General features: G+C 44.1%; 1 protein-coding gene across 1 annotated transcript in view; it reads right to left on the reverse strand.

Annotated features, from left to right (window-relative positions):
* tbc1d14 (TBC1 domain family, member 14) overlaps window positions 1–19,977 on the reverse strand; it is a 47,363-nt gene that overhangs the window by 9,849 nt on the left and 17,537 nt on the right. Inside the window, exons 5-13 of the mRNA XM_065950225.1 lie at window positions 10,148–10,272; window positions 7,988–8,070; window positions 7,743–7,860; window positions 6,943–7,049; window positions 4,836–4,916; window positions 4,078–4,166; window positions 3,896–3,967; window positions 568–696; window positions 54–163 (exon numbers count right to left, since the gene is read on the reverse strand). Of these exons, the coding sequence (XP_065806297.1) occupies window positions 54–163; window positions 568–696; window positions 3,896–3,967; window positions 4,078–4,166; window positions 4,836–4,916; window positions 6,943–7,049; window positions 7,743–7,860; window positions 7,988–8,070; window positions 10,148–10,272 (914 nt within the window). The remainder of the gene's footprint in view (window positions 1–53; window positions 164–567; window positions 697–3,895; window positions 3,968–4,077; window positions 4,167–4,835; window positions 4,917–6,942; window positions 7,050–7,742; window positions 7,861–7,987; window positions 8,071–10,147; window positions 10,273–19,977) is intronic.

A 19,977-nucleotide genomic window follows, 5' to 3' on the forward strand; every position in this document is an offset into this window, starting at 1 on the left:
GAATGAGCGGTGAGGGAGAGGAGAGACGTGAGGACAACATGAAATACACTCACCAGTCGATTAAATAAATATCAGGAGTCAAGTTGTTTTTCTTGAAATGTGCAAAGAGCTTTGGTAGGTTTTCTTCAAAGAACACTTCAAACGCAGAGAAGTAAGTCAACATCTGTGGAGAGAGAGAGAGAGGAATATTAACACACAGAAACCACACTTCAGCCGGGCAGTGAGTCATCTGGAGAGACAGACCACTCATTTCTGATTTCTGAGGTGATCAACTAACACGTCCAGAGTCCACCAAAACAAACAAAAAAAAACGGGACAGGTTCTGTGGAGACACAAGTCACCACCACACATGTATGGAGGCCCAGAAGCCACGACTGAGCAGCTTTACTTTAGTATAAGTCTGTATTTTATTTTGTAGGAAAAAGCTGCTGGCTCTACCTTTAAACTACTCATTTCATATTGTTATTGCATTGTATTCTTGGTCCTGACTCCTTGACACTGACATGCACAGATATATATTTGTATATATGTGTGTATCTGTGTGTGTGTGTGTGGTTGTGTACTAACAAGGCTGTGGTCCACTCTGAAGAAGGCCATCTGACACGGCTTGTTGAGCAGGTTGGCAAAAGCTATGAAGGCGTCGGCTGTGTCCAGATTCAGGATCAGGACGGCTGCGATGAACGACATTCCCTGCACCTGCACGCACACACATATACACACAAACACACACACACACACACACACAATGACACAAAAACACACGTTACAGGACTGCTTACACATTCAGACATGATGAGTGTGTGTAAAACATGTTTATACTTTAGCTTCCATCTTTAACTGTGAGGGCAGAGAGAACAACAAACGACCACCTGAAGACAAGTTCAGCTGTCGTTTGAATGCTGACGCAGACACATGCAAAGAAGAGGCAGAATAAACCCTGCACACACAGATTGATGCATGTGATGTGTGTGGAGCAGCTCGGGGGGTTGAGGTCAGTGCAGGAAGTCACAGTCATTTCCACCTTCAGCATAAACAGCGTGAGGCTAACCGCAGCAGCGTCTTAAAAGCACAATGTGGCTGTGAAGAGCTGCAGAGGTGAAAACATGAGCTCAGCATGATGCCAAATTAAAGAAAGAACTCTCTCCGTATGAAAATCACACTGGTACAAAGTGTAAACATCAAGTCAATGCTTCAATCCTCCAGGTTTGAGTAGATTAAATGGTGCTTTAGGAGGTTTAAATTGTTTTTTTTATCTAACAGACAAACTGAGACAGAGTAGCAGAGTCAGGAGGAAAGAGGACATCTGGGAGGATTTGGTGATGAGTCACAACATCTCTGACTCTGCATGGAGGGAAAAGGAGGCTGCATGGAAGGAAAATAAATAAACATTGAGGTTTACAAACTGGGAAATCACACGTACACATTGTGAAGAAGTTCTGCTTAAACCACCGGACGCTGCGCTGCAGAGATGTACAGAACATAACGTCGACCTGAGGTAACTTCAGGTGTGCTGCAGCAGTACTCAGACTTCTTCAGACCTCTGGCCTCTGCAGTCCAGCTTTTCACCTGCAGCAGCTGTGTGCATCGTGTCTGTGTTGGTCTTCAGTTGGATCTGATTTACTGACGCTCTTCTCTATGAACTCAAATATAAAATATGAATGCTGAGTCTGAGTTGCAACCTTGTTCAGTGTTCAGGGGAACAGCAGGAGATGACTTTAATGACCTTATTCTATAACTCTCTCTCTCTCTCGTACTTTAATTTTAGACCCAAGCATATGTAAAAGAATCAAACAAATACAAGAATAGAAGTTTAAAAAAATAAGCCTAGAAGTTCCTCAGGATCGATGTCTTCAAACTCAATGTTTGGCCTGGTTGCTTTTTCACATTTTTCTGAAGTTTTGCAGGTTTTCACTTGGTTTTGATTTTATATCGCTATGACGATGACTGTGTGCCATGTTCTTCTTCTTCCTTGAACTTATTAGAAGGCTGTGTCGCTTTGCTATGACGTCACGCTGTTACATCGCCATCCAGCTACACTCCGCCCAGAGGGTTGCTGGTTCAAGTCCCGGTGCGAACCACAACTATGGAAGTTGGTCTGGTAGCTGGAGAGGTGCCAGGTCACTTCCCAATTATTATTACAACGGGATATTTAAACATGCCGTGATTTGTGTAGGTCATTTATTACCGCTGCTGCACAGGAAGTGACGATTCAGAGGACTGCAGAGTATCTAATACCCTTCAGGGTCGGATCGTTACGCTTGGCACCCCAACAGAAGGGGAGCGAAAAAGGAGGACGGTACAGATCGGTTATTTTGGTATCATTCCAAACGCCAAAAAATGTGAACTGTAGTGAACCAAACTGAGCCGGAAAACAAAAACGATTATTTCCAGATTTTGTATTTTTCTTTGAAACATACAAAAAAAAGAGAAATGTAGACGATTTATAAACAATGACAGAACAAGAAAAAGTCAAACACCAAAGTTTCACTTGCAGGAAAAAAAAACAGAACAAAAACACCTGATGTTCCTTTAATGCAGAGTCAGAGGTCACACACACACACACACACACACACACACACACACACACACACACACACACACACACACACACACACACACACACACACACACACACACACACACACACACACACACACACACACACACACACACACACACACACACACACACACACACACACACACACACACACACACACACACACACACAGTGGAAATGTGATACTAGAAGCTGTGAGTCATCCACACCGCAGTCAAACTTTGGTTGCATGTGTGGATAATAAACCGTGGAGGAGGAGGTGTTATGTGGGAGATAAAACTCTGTGTGGTTTCATTTTTGATCTTTATCAGAGTTCTACTGTACCACTCTGCTGTCTGATCAGCAGCACACAATACACAACGGTCATGTCAGTCTGTGACCCCCATGAAGATCACACTCCTTTTAATACCACGTGAGATTTAAATTCTAATGATTTACACATTCTGTCCACTAGAGGGCGATCTCGCATCAGCCGACCATAATGTTTGGTGTCAGCAGGTGACGCAGACTTTATAAGATTATTCATTAAATATAAACTTGTTGCAGATTAGCTGCAGAACATGTCTCTGGGTGGAGGATTAAGAGGAGGAGGAGGAAGAAGAAGAGGAGAATGAGGAGGGAGAGGAGGAGGAAGAAAAGGAAGAGGAGGAGAATGAGGAGGAAGAGGAGTAGGAGGAGGAGGGGGTAGAAGAGGAAGAGGAAGAGGAGGAGGAAGAGGAGGAGAAAAAAGAAGAGGAAGAGGAGGAAGAGCAAGAAGAAGAGGAGGAAGAGGAGGAGAAGGAAGAAGAGGAAGAGGAGGAAGAGGAGGAGGAGGAAGAGGAAGAGGGAGAGGAGGAGAATGAGGAGGAAGAGGAGGAGGAAGAAGAGGAGGAGGAGGTAGAAGAGGAAGAGGAAGAAGAGGAGGAGGAACAGGAGGAAGAGGAAGACGAGGAAGGAGGAAGAGGAAGAGGAGGAGGAGGAGGAAGAGGAAGAAGAGGAGGAGAAAAAAGAAGAGGAAGAGGAGGAGGAAGAGGAGAAGGAAGAAGAGGAAGAGGAGGAAGAGGAAGAGGAGGAGGAAGAGGAGGAAGAGGAAGAGGAGGAGGAGGAGAAAGAGGAAGAGGAAGAGGAGGAGGAAGAGGAAGAGGAAGAGGAGGAAGGGCAGGAGGAAGAGGAGGAAGAGGAAGAGGAGGAAGAAGAGGAGTAAGAGGAAGAGGAGGAGGAAGAGGAAGAGGAAGAGGAAGAGGAGGAAGAAGAGGAGTAAGAGGAGGAGGAAGAGGAGGAGGAAGAGGAGGAAGAGGAGGAGGAAGAGGAGGAGGAGGAACAACGTGCTGAATCTTTCTGTGTGTTTGTGACTTACATAGCCGACGTCCGGCCGGTAACACGTGTACGCTCCCAGAATGCTGTGCAGCACGTCATGATACGGCCCGCCCTGATGATCAACAAAGAAACAAGTTTAAAAAAAATACACCTTCAGCTTTACTGGAGGTTGCCATGGTTACCAAGACTCCATTGTGTTACTGAAGACACTTTTTAATCTACCTGCTGGAAGATGCACAGATGTGGGAAAGTTCTGGAGATGTCCAACTTGATCAGCTCTAGACTCGACTCACGATCTGACGAACCAGCATCTGGAATATCCACAGAAAATCATCAGATGGGTATAATAACAGGTAGAAAAAGAGCTTCTTTTTCCACAGACATCTCTGTCATCTCAACTTAACCTGACAGAGTTCGACCTCTTAGTGAAGGTTAGATCCTTTTTTCGATTGACCGTGCAGGACACAGGAGTTGCTGTTCTACCTTGATTGGGTGGGAAATGACTTTTACACTCTGTTATTGAGACTTGCTACACACACATGCACAAACAGGATCCTATGGAGATGACAGAGTGAGGGGGCTGCACATAAAAGACTGCCTTAGCAGATGGTTGCAATACTGAAGGGCACCTCAGCAGTGCTTCAGACATGGTCCGCACCGGGACTTGAACCTGCGACCCTCTGGTTCCTGACCAGGGTGCTGAACGGATCTCACGCAACACGATCAAACTGACCGGTAAAGACCAGCGATAACCTGGCAAGTCGTGTTTTCAAAAAAGGATCTTATCTTGAAAAAAGGAACATTTCTGTAACAATCTTTTCTGTCAGGTGTGTAAGGTTCATTTCCCCCCGATTCATTCAAAAACTTAAACATTTAGAGCACAAAAGGGGTGAAATAGTATGGCAAAGGTTTGTTTGTGGATATGAACGTGGTGGATTTTAAAGGAGAACATGGAGGAAACCTTCTGTTTGTGTCTCTACCTTCAGTTTCCATCTCCGAGGCCGCTGTTGGCATGCTCTTCCACTTCTCTCTCGCCCGGGCCAGACAGATGCTGTACAGCTCTGCAGGGACACACAGGAGCACAGAGCGCGGTCAATAAGAGACAGAGAGAAAGGAGAAGGACAAGAGGCGCTGAGGAAAGACGACTGGACAGAAAAACACTACGGCTACGGCTCCTCACATTACTCTGCAGCAGTAACACTTCAGGTGATTCAAGGAAACAGATCTGCCTCCTTTCGTTTTGCTGCAGTGCATTTAAACCTCCATGTCTGTGCATCCACCCGTCGTCGCCCTCTAGTGATGAGGTGCACGACTGAAATTAAGAGCTCTCTGAGACACAACGTCTGGAGCACTTCTCAAAAGTTTGTGTCACTATTTCAAAACATGAAAGAACAGAGTCTATTGTTATTTTTTAAAGAGCAGCTAGTGGGATGCAAACATGATACGAAACAAATGTTCAGACCCCAAAGGTTCATGATTTCTTAATTGTCTGTAACTTTATTGGAGGATTGCAGCAGGAGTATAAGAGTACTATAGCTGTACATGCTAGCTGCATTAGCCTTAGCACAGTTAGCACATTTAGCATCAGTAGAAATGTTAGCGGTAGCTTAAACTGCAGCTATAAAACATCTTCAGAAGAAAGGAGGCACATGAGTTGAGCTGCTACTTAAGAGGAGATGGACAACTTTGAAGAAGAATGTGGTTTGAATGAGTGTGTGTGTGTGTGTGTGTGTGTGTGGAGCGATAATTCACAGCTCTGTGCTCTATTTAAAAGACTGAGTTGTACAAAGCAGCAGAGTGAAGCAGCTCAGCAGTCAGCCAGCGAGTGCTTATCTACAAGGAGCCCCGAGGAGCTTTAGCAGAGTGGTTTGAAGTTCCATACCAAGTGTGTGTGTGTGTGCGTGTGCGTGTGTGTGTGCGTGTGCGTGTGCGTGTGCGTGTGCGTAATCTCCATTCAGACTCCAGAACTAATTGAAATGCCGTGCACTACCTCCTGTACTGCGGGGAATCATTGGACCATGCTACTTCTTAAAAGGCCATTCTTTATTTATCGGTCTGCCGTTAATTTTTTATTTTCAATTACAGAAACACGGACACTAATTGATACACAAATGTGTGTGTGTGTACACATGTGTATGGACTGTCCTATCCTGTTGAATTGAAGTGCATCAACCAAATCAGAGCACTACAAATCAAAAGTTACGCATGTTTTCTGACCATTAAAGCAGCAGACACTCACACACTCTCAGATACACACTCTCACATACACACTCACACACTCTCAGATACACACGCTCAGATACACACTCACACACTCTCAGATACACACTCACACACTCTCAGATACACACTCACACACTCTCAGATACACACTCTCACACTCTCAGATACACACTCTCACACTCTCAGATACACACTCTCACACTCACACTCTCAGATACACACTCTCACACTCTCAGATACACACTCTCACACTCTCAGATACACACTCTCAGATACACACTCTCAGATACACACTCTCACACTCTCAGATACACACTCTCACACTCTCAGATACACACTCTCACACTCTCAGATACACACTCTCACACTCTCAGATACACACTCTCACACTCACACTCTCAGATACACACTTTCACACTCTCAGATACACACTCTCACACTCTCACACTCTCAGATACACACTCTCACACTCTCAGATACACACTCACACACTCTCAGATACACACTCACACACTCTCTCACACACTCTCAGATACACACTCTCACACTCTCAGATACACACTCACACACTCTCTCACACACTCTCAGATACACACTCTCTCACACACTCTCAGATACACACTCTCACACTCTCAGATACACACTCTCACACTCTCAGATACACACTCTCACACTCTCAGATACACACTCTCAGATACACACTCTCACACTCTCAGATACACACTCTCACACTCTCAGATACACACTCTCTCATACACACTCACACACTCTCTCAGATACACACTCTCACACTCTCAGATACACACGCTCAGATACACACTCTCTCATACACACTCTCACACTCTCAGATACACACTGACGCACCGTGTGTGATGTTGAGCTCGTTGCCCACAGCCAGGCTCCACACCTTCCCTCTGACACTGGGGGGGATGCCCTGCCACCAGAGGTCTCTGACCCGTCGAGACGTACACCTGCAGGAGGGTGAGACGGGGAATCAGACTTTAACACATCAGAGGTTGTTTTAAAAATTCTCCAGGACTCACTGCGTCAATTTAAGATCGCTCCTACGATAGAAAGAGTTGTCACCTGGCACTTCCGCTTCCCGAGGTAGTGCTTGTTAAGTCTGATTAAAAAAGTTCTGTGTGTTTAATATCTTCTTTTTATCAAAGGAAATATCACCATGACAACAGTTTAAAAGGACTTTTGTCCTGGTGTTAGCAGCAGCTCAAGGGGCTAAAACACACCCAGCTAACATTACAGAGGGAAGCAGAAGTTAACTTTGGTAACCTAGTAACAATAAGCACTGATGAGAAGCGCTCTGAAACTGACGTTTGTTGACAGGATGTTTTGCTGATGTCCCCTCGTTGCACCCTTACAGCTGCAGCTGCAGATAAGTTCACACTGATGGTCGTGTAATGATGCTGGATGTTCGGGTATTTCTGCATATGAAAGGCTAACTCTGACGCACTTTCTTGCCTAAATGACTGGTGCAACATTCTTGATAGTGATTCAACTTAACGCTTGAGGCAGACATGAAACTGGCTGCAGAGATTGCATTGAAGTTAAATCAGCTTAACTCCACCAAACAAAATCAACAAACAAAATGTGTCGGCCACTAAAAACTTCACATTTTTGATCTTGAGTCAGTTTTTGTTTGCACTCACATTGTACTCCAGTTGGGTAAGATCTCCTGGTTCCAGATCTGGGCGGCTGTGCCGATGCTCTCCTCCAGTTTACAGCGATCCTCGAGCTGCTTCTTTCTCTTCTGAGCCTCCTTCAGCTCTGCACGCAAGAGAGAGGAGAGGAGGGAGCATTTAATCATTTAAAAAAAAGAGGGACTTTTTAAAAGAACAGGAAACCAGACTGAAGAGAGACTCCAGAAAACACAGAGGAAATCAAACGTCCTCACCTCTCTTCTTGGCCTGGGCCACCATCTCTTCATACTGCTGTCTGTGTTTCTGGGCCTCCTCGGCGGGCTTCGCAGGCAGATTACTGAAACACATAAACATGGAGGCAGAGAAAGGGTTAATACTGTAGCTGCATGTTCTCCGAGCTTAACGTTCATTATTCATGGAGAGAAAGCTTGTGTGGCATTGTGAGAGAAAAATCAAACTGGAGCCGAAGTGGTCAGCTGTTTATTTGGTAAACGTGGCTAAATGTTGCTAAAATGGTATTTTTTTAGTTTTGTTTTTCCTTTTTCAGATAGGACAGCTGAAGAGCAACAATGCAATCAAACGATATAAAGAAGGTCCTTCATTATGCCGCCTTTGATGGGATGCTAACATGAAAACACAGCTGTCACACACTGTGACCCAGTGAACCTCTCACTCAGTTAGTGAACAATATGATGGCAAGTTAAGAAATCCAATATTACATATTTTACTGCGTCGTGATTTAAGGTGTTGAGTGTTCTCAGCAGAGGATCTGTGTCACATCAGAATGGTTTCAGTACACAATTACATATAAAAAGTATCACAACATCTCCAATTCTTCTCACATAGACATTTACTACTGTAAGCAAATAACCCTTAAAGAGGACATATTATCCCCCTTCTCCACCTTTTCAAAACAGTCCCCTGTGGTCTAAATGAAACATCTGTGCTGTGATTTGGTCAAAATATAACATGAATCAAGGACCAGAGGAGGTTTGTGACCCTGTATAAACCAGCTCTCTCAGAACGCTCCGTTTTGGTGTGTGTGTCTCTTTAAATGAAATGAGCCCCCCCTGAGTTTTCCCCGTAGACATCACTCCTCTGTAACGAGGAGTGATTGCGGACCTGCCCAAAAGTTTTGTTCTAGGCTGGGGGTGGAGTCCATGAGTGGAAATACCAGGGGAGGGGGGGGATGGGATTTGTTTTTACCAGAATCCCACTGTGACATCACAAGGAGACCACATTTGAAACAGAGCACTTCTTCTCTGTGTTATAAGACTTATGCAGACCACAAACAAAGGACTGGATGGGTTTATTTCACATGTTGTGGGTCAGTAGACACTCAGGTTAACCAAATAAATGTTTAAAAACACTGCAGAAGTGGATTATTCATAATATGTCCCCTTTAAAATGCAACAGTGTGCAGAGTGTAATAGATACTTTTCACCAGCAGGGGGAGACAGTAAAGAGGGGAAACAGGTTCACAGCAGAAACTCAAATCTTAGTGAATGTAGTCGTCTCATTTCTTGCCATAAATATCTAATTACACCTCATACAAGCTACACTCAACTGTCAAGTCCAGGTAAAGATCTTATTTCAAGATATAAAAGGAAAACATGAGGCCTCTGATGCTTGTCATAAGTAAAGAATATCTACAGGGTGGTATAGGAAGTTTAGTGTTCAGTATCTTAAACTGAGGTGTTCTCTCTGATTTCTTCAGTCCAAAGTCAAAGTTCTTGCCCCTGCATTTGTGTGATTATTATCATCAATGAAGGCCGTATTTAGTGCTTTTTATATTTTGAAATACAATGTTTATCCGGACTTAATGGGACTTAAAATGAGTCATAAGACAAATACATGTTTATTAGATTCAGTCTGTGTCGTGTTCGAGGCAACATGCAGCAAAGATTTTCAAATAAAAAAGTAAAAAAATGTTTAGTTGACACGGGAAATCTGGCGAAGTTTTAGGATTGACTTAAATACAATCATACAAATTAAGAGTCTGTATGCTGAAGAAGCTGTGCAGTGGAGCCAGGCTGGAGGAGGGCGATTAAACTTTCAGCAGCTCTTCTCTTTGCCTGTCTAACGAGCGGGGAGGCTGAGAGAGCTGGGACAATAATGAAAGGAGTCTAATGACCCGGCAGAGGAAGAGAGGAGCGCTGATAAAGGAGGAATGAAGAGATAAGAAGACGACAGAGGACGCTTTATTGTTTGATAGAGAACTCCTCCCGCAGGGAGGAGAACAAGGGACAAGGGATAGTCTCAAACACCAAACATCTGAGACGCTATGAGTGTGTGTGTGTGTGTGTGTGTATGTGTGTGTGTGTGTGTGTGTGTGTGTGTGTTTGTGTGTTTGTGCGTCTGTGTGTGTGTGTGTGTGTGTGTGTGTGTGCGTGCGTCTGTGTGTGTTTACATACGCAGGTCTGTCCTCCAGTATCAGTGCGGTGGTGGAGAGGGGCTCAAAGTCCAGGTTTTTCCTCACACTCTTCCTGGGAGACGTCGGGTTGACGGGTCCAGCTCTGCCACTCTTTGTTTCATATTCCTGAAAACACAGAAACACAAAAAGACAAATTAACACACAAAATCTTCAATTATGATTTAATTCAAACCACTTCACAGAGTTCAGTGACTTCCGAAATCACTGCTGGCAACATGAGCGCCAAAAACATTAGCATACATAAAAAGGGAAGAAGAGAGAGAGAGGAGAGTTGGTGGATTTGTTTGATTTAAACACCTTTTCAAGAATAAGGCCTGGAGCCATCTAGCGTTTTTTGGTCTAAGCGCCACAGTCTTTTTAAAAATTGTTTTCAATGAGTACAGAGCGTGTGCAGCAGCAGGGGGTCACTCCGAGCGATTGAAAATCTTTCAACTTTTCATCAAGGTGCTGTTGACGTCACCGGTGCTCTTTTGAAAACACAAGTTATTCCTCGTATTTTTACCTCCTACAAATCATGTCTTGTACCCACATCCTCTTCCACATGCTCCCTGTCTGATTATCTAAAATTAAAAACATACAGTAAAACGTAACGTAGCAGTGTGCTGTGTGCATGTCTGACTGTGTGTGTATGTGGACATAGCACTGCAAACAGTCTGACAAGGCGCTACTGCCTGCAAAGGTCCAACAAGCCAATAGAGGCGACGATACAACATCATCTCCAGCGTCCTGCAAAGTCAAACTGCTGCTTTCCTTGGCGGCGTCTGGAGGCTTTGCAGAGAGCGATCTAACAAGTGTTTCTGGTTTAAAAATAAGGAATTTCAGCCCGACAATTAAGTCCAATTCTGTGGGGATTCTTTCTGTTATATAGTTACAAAGTTAAGTAAATATCTGAGACTGTCAGTGGCAAAAAGAAACCAACAGACATAAAAACACAAACACTAGAATAAGATCTAAGTCACACAGGAAGTCTTGACAGCTGTGTGCCGCTGCTCTTTTGGCCTGTGAGTTTTTGTCAGCTGGAGTCTAATGACTCTGCTGCACCTATGGGAGTGTTACACAGGCCGACACAAAGAGAGGGAGCCATGTGACGTGCTCGAGCTCAGGCCTCAGAGCAGTTGAACTAAAGGTCAACCATCAGCTGACTAACAGGTTCAGTGTGTGTGTGTTAGTAGCTCTGACTGTGAAACCAGCAGGCCGCTTCAGGGAGCTGGAGGAGCTCGCTCAGTTCAGAGAAGACACTTCACCGTCTAAATAGTTCATTAGGAAGTTACTGTAAATAGGGCAAGTGCAATATGAGCACGCACACACACACACACACTGATGTTTGTCCAAAATGGCCTCCGGCGTGTGTTAATTATGCACGCTGCAAGTAATCAGCTTAACACTGTGCATGCTGCTGCCACATGGACGTCCACGTTGATCAGAGCAGGCCACAATAAAGACGAGAAAATCTATTCTACAGAAGTGTGTGTGTGTGTGTGTGTGTGTGTGTGTGTGTGTGTGAGATGCAGCCCATGTTATTAATCTGCCGTTGTGTTGCTGCCTCCCGTTGCAGAGCCGCCTCTCTATTAGCCCACGGGGACAAATGAAGGTAATAGAATCTCATTGAATTTTGTGCTCGAGGAGGAGAGCAGAAGCATGAGGTGTGAGGAGGGACATAAAAAGACATAAAGCCAGCGTGTATTAATGATAACAGCAGTAACCTTGACTTATAGAGAAGTTCAGCGAGCTAAGTCTTTACAAATTCAATAAAAGTGCCATAAACCAAAAGAAAGAGCCGTAACAGACGCTAGCAGCTCTGCACGGCTCTTCTTAGGATCAAACTGTGGTCCGAGTTTACGGCTAACTTCAGTGTGCTAAAATGCTAAGAGTGGAAAAAAAATGTAGAAGTACTCTGCCAAATTGTTCTAAATGAGTTGCTTGTTCTAAATGTATCCAGTACTAAGCTTGCCAACATTATAGCAATCATATTTATCTAATGCTCAACAGAGACCGCACACATTTTTGGCAGATCTGGTTCCGGAAGTACATTTTCTCATTCAAATCCTCCACTGACATTTCACAAAATCAAGACATTGAAGCCTGTAACCAAGACAACCAGCTACACCAATACTTGTGACTACAGTATTGTAGTAATGTAGTGTGACGTCCCCTTTAAAGTAATCCGGATTTGGAAAACCTAAAAGGAGAAATGATAAAGTGACTTTACTATATGATCAGACATTAAGGAAACATGTTGAAGTGCTGGCTTCTCTGACAACAAAGCAGCAGCCAGTATGTCCTCCTTCTAACTTTAGATTCTGCTCCTGAATGATCTGGATTTGTTTGGACCAGAGAAGGTAGGTGGTTTTAAGACACCCCCACATGGCCGTTTTGGACGCCCCTCTGTTTGTCAGATATAAGAGCAGTTATCAGGTCAACAGGTGTTGCAGTGATGGAAGCGGGCAAGAGAAGTGGTTCAGATAGAAGTGATTGTACCCGACCTAAAAAGCCTCTGCATGTTTCTAATAAGCTCCACGAGCAGAAACGTGCTCAAACTAGGATCAATATTGGAGATGCTTTTGAAAAATGGAGAGAGGTTAGAACACAGAAAGGTTTACAGACTGATGCAGAGCTGGATAAACACTGAAGCTTCAGTGTCCACCACATGGTGACCTGTGTGAGCATCGACTGTAGAGAGGAGGGGGAGACAGCTCTCTACAATGTTTTATAGTGCTCCTTTAAATATCTGTAGCTAGATCAGGGTGATCACATTCAGTGATCTTGATTATGCGATTAACATACATTATCTTGTATGTTTTATTTGTCCAAAAAGCAAAACAACAGTCAGCCGTGTCTACATTTATTACTTTGCAAAGACTCATGAAAGGCCGAGGGCAAAAAAAGCGACCACATTTCAAAGTCATTGCAGGATCTCGTCTTATTTTCACCTCGACAAGAAGCAGCTGAAGTGGAAAAAAAAAAATGTTGAAAGAAAAGAAATCAGAGGAGAGTGATGTAAAAGAGGCAAGAGGAGACGGGAGAGGCTGAGATTAGAAAGCCTTCGGAAGCTCTCTGGGATTTGTTGGGGAGAGGGGGGAAGTGATGCAGGATGAAATGTGGGGAAAAGTGCAGCCGGAAGTTCAGAGTGCTAATGGAAAACTATACATACACTGCTGCTGCTGCTGCTGCAGAGAGCGAGAGACTGGACTCACTAGAGAGAGACAGAGAGAGTAGAGCTACACAGCGGGCGAGTCACCACTTTACTGTGTTGACTCTGATTCTTCTTTGCGAGGTTTCAAATCTGATAAAAAGCCTTTTTACTGACGTTTAATTTGTAGCGCAGTAAGCTGACACTTGTGCAAACAAAGCTAGAAAGGCCCTCCACGTTTGAGTCCATGTCATTAAAGACGTTAGCTAAAATACTTCAGGAAACAAAAACTGACGTTTGTGTTTGTGGAACCAGAAGCTTTATGGTTTCTTTGTTTAGCTTAATGCGACGTGTCAGCCTGTGTGTCTTCTGACTTAAATAATGGCTCTGTAGAGGAGCATTTACTGCTCTGCAAAGAGAGAGAGCTAAGAAACTGGATGTAGAAATTCAGTTGATCTGATGACTCACTCTCTATAGACTCTCTGAATTTAACCATACAGCTGAAATATATTCCTTTTGGTCAAATGTGCTAAGAAATCTGCTTTATTTGGAGTTAAAACTGAATCTGCATTCACCTGAAATGTCTCCAGTTATCCATTATTTAATAAGAAAACTGTACTTACACAAAACTAGGATGAGTGTAAACACATGAATTCAATCTATAGACTAGAGTATTTGCACATTCAGGGCGTCATAGTTACTCCCCTGCGCCGTAACACATGACACAGAGTGAATGTAGAGACTTAAATGCCAATATTAAACCTTTGAGGAGTCAATATAAAAGTACAAATGTATGATGACAGCAGAGCTTTCCTGCAGCGCAGTTGCACAAACTGCACTCTGGAAAGTGTTTGTTATGGACGTAAACAACAGGAAACGTGTGTAAAATGATTTAGTCGTCTTTTTGTCTCTGAAGTGTGTTTCAATAACCTGTTCACATCCTGAAAGTGCGCGCTGCAGGTGGATTTACAAGCACAGGTAGAGTTCTGCACCCTGAGAGAGAACGGATACTGCAGAGAGAGGGAGGGGAGAATAATCTGGCATCTGTTCAAAGGGCTTTGCAGGAGCTAGCAACAAGGTGAAACACAAGACATGCAGGACGAGAAGCTGGACAGAGAGAGAGGTGTGTGTGTGCGAGAGAGAGGGAGGAGGGAGAGAATTTTCCTCCTGGTGTACAGTGACGAAATTGGACGGAGATTCTTCCTGGATACATCACTCATTAAGTCGGGAGAAGGATTCTGGTTTGGGGCATAAATGTTTGGACCAGACGATTAGGTAATAAGAGAGGTGACAAGCCGAGCCCGACCGATATAATGTTGGCCGATATCAGCAGATCACATGACTACCGGTATCGGCTCATTTCATCGCTTGTCAAAGAGTTTGATAACAGGATTTGAGATCAACAAAATACACGCGTGTGTATATTTATCTCTAAAGACTGAAGATAGATTTAAGAAAGATATCGGCCGATATATCCATGTCTGATTTTTCTCTCTCCCTAATATCGGTATCGCCCCCAAAATCCCATATCGATCGGGCCCTAGTTACAAGATTCCCTCTAAAACTACTGGAACTGCTAGCAGACTCATTTAAGCTGCACAGAAATAGTGAATTTTTAGATGTTGAGGATTTCAAATCTGTTTGTTTGAATCAGCCTGAGGGGAGAGATATCCTTAACACAATAATAACGCCCCATGAGCTGCTTAGATTGCCTTTCAGTAACATCAGATTTCTTGGAAAACGTGATGCATTGATTCCTCTGATCTCCTCGCTCCTCATTGTCTCATGCTGCTCAGTTCAGTTAAATCTTAATGAATGACCAGCTGGTAACACAAACAAGAAAGTCTGATTCCTAAATATGATTAAACCTTCATCAGTTGTAGCCTCTCCCCTCCCACTCCCAGGGTGAAACTTTACTTAGCTTTAAGCTGCAGGAGTAGCAACCGTATCCCATGATTACCTGCTGCCACAGCAACCAGCTTTGTCACGCTGGCGTTCAGTAAAGTTCTCCAGTTTCCTGGTAGCGATGCAAGAGCTCTCCGGTTGCCTCACTGCACAGACTGACTGACTGTCACGTTGGCTGCTAATGGCCCAAATGATTTAAATTGAAAGGTACCAGGAAGCAGCTTCTGTGAGAACATGAAGCATGCAGCGCTACAAAGTCTCCTTTTAGAGGCCAATGCAAACCCTGTGTGTGCAAAAATGACCTAACAGGAAACACTGTTGGTAAGACTGGCCCCCCCCCTGTGTAGCTCTGGATCGGTACCTTTGCATCATATCTGAATGAAAACACTTGATATGAAAGGCCACAGCGGGGTGTTTACTCTTGCATGCAAAACTCAGCTGTTCACTGGAAATGGCTTCAGGCACCCGCAGGGTATTTTCCACCGCCCCTCCAGCACAGAATCGAGTGTGACCGAGTCTCATGGCTTCTGTGCAGATCTATTTATCTGATTGATTACAGGTCTATTAATCACATCTGTAACTCTAATCCCACCACGGTTTTGTAATATAAATTTATAAAACGTTAAAATAAGTGCTACTAAAGAGGCTCTCCATCCTTCTTGATATATTCTGTTACAATCTGAGGGTCACAGGAGGAAAGGTTGCCCTCTAAAAGGTCCCCCCTTTTATGGAAGCTATAGAGGGGGCAATTGCAATTTATGGAGTTAAATATCATAACTTCTGGGGCGCAGTGGTAAGTGCCCCCTCCTCATGTACAGAGTCTGTGGTCCTCCAAGCAGGCGGCCCGGTTTTGAATCTGACCAGTGTCTCCTTTCCTGCACGTCCCTGATTTGTGATTTCTGACTCTATCCACTGTCCCAACGCTACGATAAACCTAAACTTCTGGTTTTGAGTTGTGTCATTGTACACAGACCATTGTAGGAGAAACTGCCTGACCTACCATTCAAACTTATGAATATATTGTTAGTAGAGTAAAGGTCAGAGGTCGTTTCCTCTAAAAAAATAAAAAACAAGCAGAACCATTCATTTGGAAAAATGTAAAAACAAAAATTGTTTTTGTCCAGGGGTTAATTTATCCACAGGTTTACTCATGCAACTGAAATGGGTAAAACTACTGAATAAGTCAATTTAATGCTCACAATATTGTTGTTCTTGCGACCCATTACAGTGAAGCATTGTGGGCGACGCACTGAGCTGACATTAACTTCCGTCCCTAGCCGGATAAAATGATTTAATTGTATGAATTATGTAATTAAAAACAGTGGCAATATGACCGTCAGGAGATGTTTTACAATTCCACATTACATTTCTCAGACACTTGTATCCAAGGCGCCGTACATCAGAGAGTCCGTACAACACAAGCGAGGATCCAGAGAGGAGGAAACGACGTCAGGAAGTGCAAACGAACAGCTTCAAGTCTGATCCGAGACACAGGTGCTGACAGGAAGTGACGAGTTCTAATCAGAATCAAAGCCTATAGATCGTAATCATCATCACTAAGGTTGTAGGTAACGAGCTGGGTCTTTAGCTTTTTCTTAAAGGTACAGAGGGACTCTGCAGATCGAATGGAGTTTGGTAGTTCGTTTCACCACCGGGGGGCGACAGAGGAGAAGAGTCTAGTCAGCGTCTTAGGACCCTGTTGTGAAGGTTGGATCAGACGCCTTTCATTGGCAGAGCGTAGTGGACGGGAGGGAGTGTAGACCTGGAGGAGAGAGTTTAGGTAATGTGGAGTTGTTGTCGCTGTTTTGTAAGCGAGCAGCGGAGTCTTAAATTTGATGTGAGCAGTAACTGGAAGCCGGGGAGGAAGCGGAGTGACATGGTGTTTTGGGGGTTTAAGCCCATGAACTAGCCAGCAGGAAGTAGAAAATTCGCCAGTTTGGCAATCAACTGACCTCTCCAAACTTCCTACTGACAGCCAATAAAATTCTAAGTAGACAACGCTACTTTAACGCCCTGACTACATCTCTGATATACTCTCAGATAACATTGTTCCTCATGTATATTAAGTGCAGTTATTTAAATCTCGCTGGGATGGATCGGTTTCAAAATTAGATGAGTTTTTTTCTTAACTAATTTCCTCATATGATAATTAAAAGGTTCCGTCAGGTTATTTAAAAGCAGATTTAATTCATGCACATACAAAGATTTCTTCCAATGTTTGATTCCTCTCACGTTCCTGAATCATCTCATGAAGCTTTGAGTATCGCTGATGGCTGAGGCTTCATTCATAATAGCTTTAAGAGTCATGATGATCCGCTGAACGTAGGCCATGCAAACGCTAAAGTCACAGCGCTATCATATCTGGTTACTCACAGGGACACAAAACCACAACTGACACCCGTTTAAGATCTGACACAATACCCCTGAGGTAACTGAATATTGCAGAATCACTTTGACACAATCGTTTAATTGTCACATCCTTTCTTTTTGAGGCATTAAAGCCCCCACACGGCAAGTTGTTTAAGCAAAAATATTCAGACACACAGATGGAGCTAAGAGAGCACAGACACACTCAGGTTTGATGAGTGTCCCCCACTGAAACACTCTGTTAAATGAGCAGTGTCTCTTTAACTGCTGCAGAGATAAGAGAAGGAGGAAATCCCTCGACATGCTTCAGAAATGCAAAATAGAAAGGAGATGTTCCTCTCACACTGCTACACGTGCTTCTGTTGCACTAAGTTGGTCGAGTTGCATGCGATCAAGACGTGTCCTCCGTGGAAATAGTCTATCAACACAAGCTCAAATAAAATTCTGGAGACAACCTGACTTATCACGAATCAAGGATGAAGCGCAGAACTGAAAAAAAGGACCTGAAAGAGACGATTATGTGAAACCCGAGCCGTCCTCTCGTTCACGCTCCGACTACCGATGCCCTCTGATTCTGCCAGACAGACGAGGAGAGAGACAGTGGGTCACCCGCTTTTCAAATGCTCACTCACCATGAACGCTCCTTACAGACCAGCAGTCCTCCAGTGGGATGAGGGAGGAGGAGGAGGAGGAGGAGGAGGAGGGGGGTTCGTTTCCAGAACCTTAGCCTAGCGTCATTGCTGCTCCTGAGGGCTCAGGAAGGCACCGGAGAGCGAGGAGACAACGAGGAGGAGGTGAAAAAGGAGGGCAGAGGGACAGTCAGGCTGCCGAAGGAGGGACACACCCCGCGTTGGGAACGATGCAGCAGCAGCATGATACCCCTCTATCACCTTTACCGCCCTCTATCGCCCTCTCTCTCTCTCTCTCTCTCTCTGAGCAGTGACGCTGCTCTGAGCCGCTCTGCATCAGGTCTCTCTCTGCTGCTCTGTGTGTGTGCGTGTGTGTCAGCAAATCAGCACGGCCGTGTGTTATTAGTCACCACCGCTGCACTGAAAGAAGCTCTGCGCTCTGCTGAGTCCTGGCAGACATTCTAATCAACCTCAGAGCAATGGATCAGGTTTCAGCTGCTCAGCTTTCTGCTCTCTGAATCCCGTCCCGAATTATTCATCACCGCAAAAACATTTCCTCGTTTGTTTTAAATGATCTATTACGTCTTTTGAATGTGTTATTTCTTAATCTTGCCTTTGCTTGTGATTTTATGACCTACCTGTTGTAATTTGCTGCCTCTGTGATTTAGAAAAGTTCTTTTAAATGAAGGTTATCATCGTTTTTCTGCTTTGCATGATGGATGATTTTTAATGAAGATGCAGTGGACGCTCGACGGTGCCGCTTACAGATTTAAAAAAAAAAGAAAAAAAAAAAAAAGAAGTGCACGTCTAAGGAAAAGAAGAAAGGATTCTGATCATTCAGAGTTTGAGTTCTACTTGTAATGTCTCAAAATGCTGCTTCTGAAATGTTTCTCAGCAGAAAGATTCCTGAATGAAACGCTTTCAGGATTTACGCAAAAACCTCAAAATCTCTCATCAAACTCCTGCTAGGTTTAATCCTGCACCCCGGTTACGAGAATGTCTGGGTTACCACACACTTACTCAAAGGTCACACAGCTATATCCCCTTCAGCATACATTAAACTAAGGCCTCCAGGTGTCGGAGCAACACAAAGAGGTTTAAATGACATTATAAAACTGGATTCACAGCGTTCCTCTGAAAGGGGAAAAGATTGCAGGGGGAAATAGTGCACGCTTTGTCTCGTGGCAGCAGAACAATAAAGCAGCAAATAAAGACACACAAACAGTGTGCACACACAGACCCGCCTTTCAACAGCAGCGTCAGAGGGAACACAAAGGGCTGAAAGTCGAGCCGCGTTAGACGACTCCTGAGGTCCAATATAAAGTTACAACCACACAGGAGGTGGACTTAAGATACTGAGCACATGAGGGTGTGTGCAGCAGTGTTTGTTTCTGTGTCCTCAGATATTATTCTAGGGAGATAAATGGGAACAAGAGAGTCAGAATAAGACACTTTTAAAGCCTGTGTGTGAAATGTGAAAAAGGCTGATGTGTAAACTGTTTGGACTGCAGGTTTTCCAGCAGCACAGAGGAGACTCTTCTGGGGTCATTAGCAGCGCAATAACAGGTTTCCACTGGCTCTAATTACAGGCTGCCAGCTTCTTCTTCTTCTTGTTTATATTACCAGCAGAGAGCCGCTGTGCTCTTTAAACTGGAAAAATTGTCCTCTGCTGCTTTCTGGTTAGTGGGAGGGGGGGAGCACACACGTGTGCTTGTACACCATCAATCAATGACCCTGACATTTTGAATATTAGCTCGCAGAGCAACACAAACAGTTCAT

Source organism: Labrus bergylta, chromosome 22 (assembly GCF_963930695.1).
Source record: "Labrus bergylta chromosome 22, fLabBer1.1, whole genome shotgun sequence".
Taxonomy (NCBI): Eukaryota; Metazoa; Chordata; class Actinopteri; order Labriformes; family Labridae; genus Labrus; species Labrus bergylta.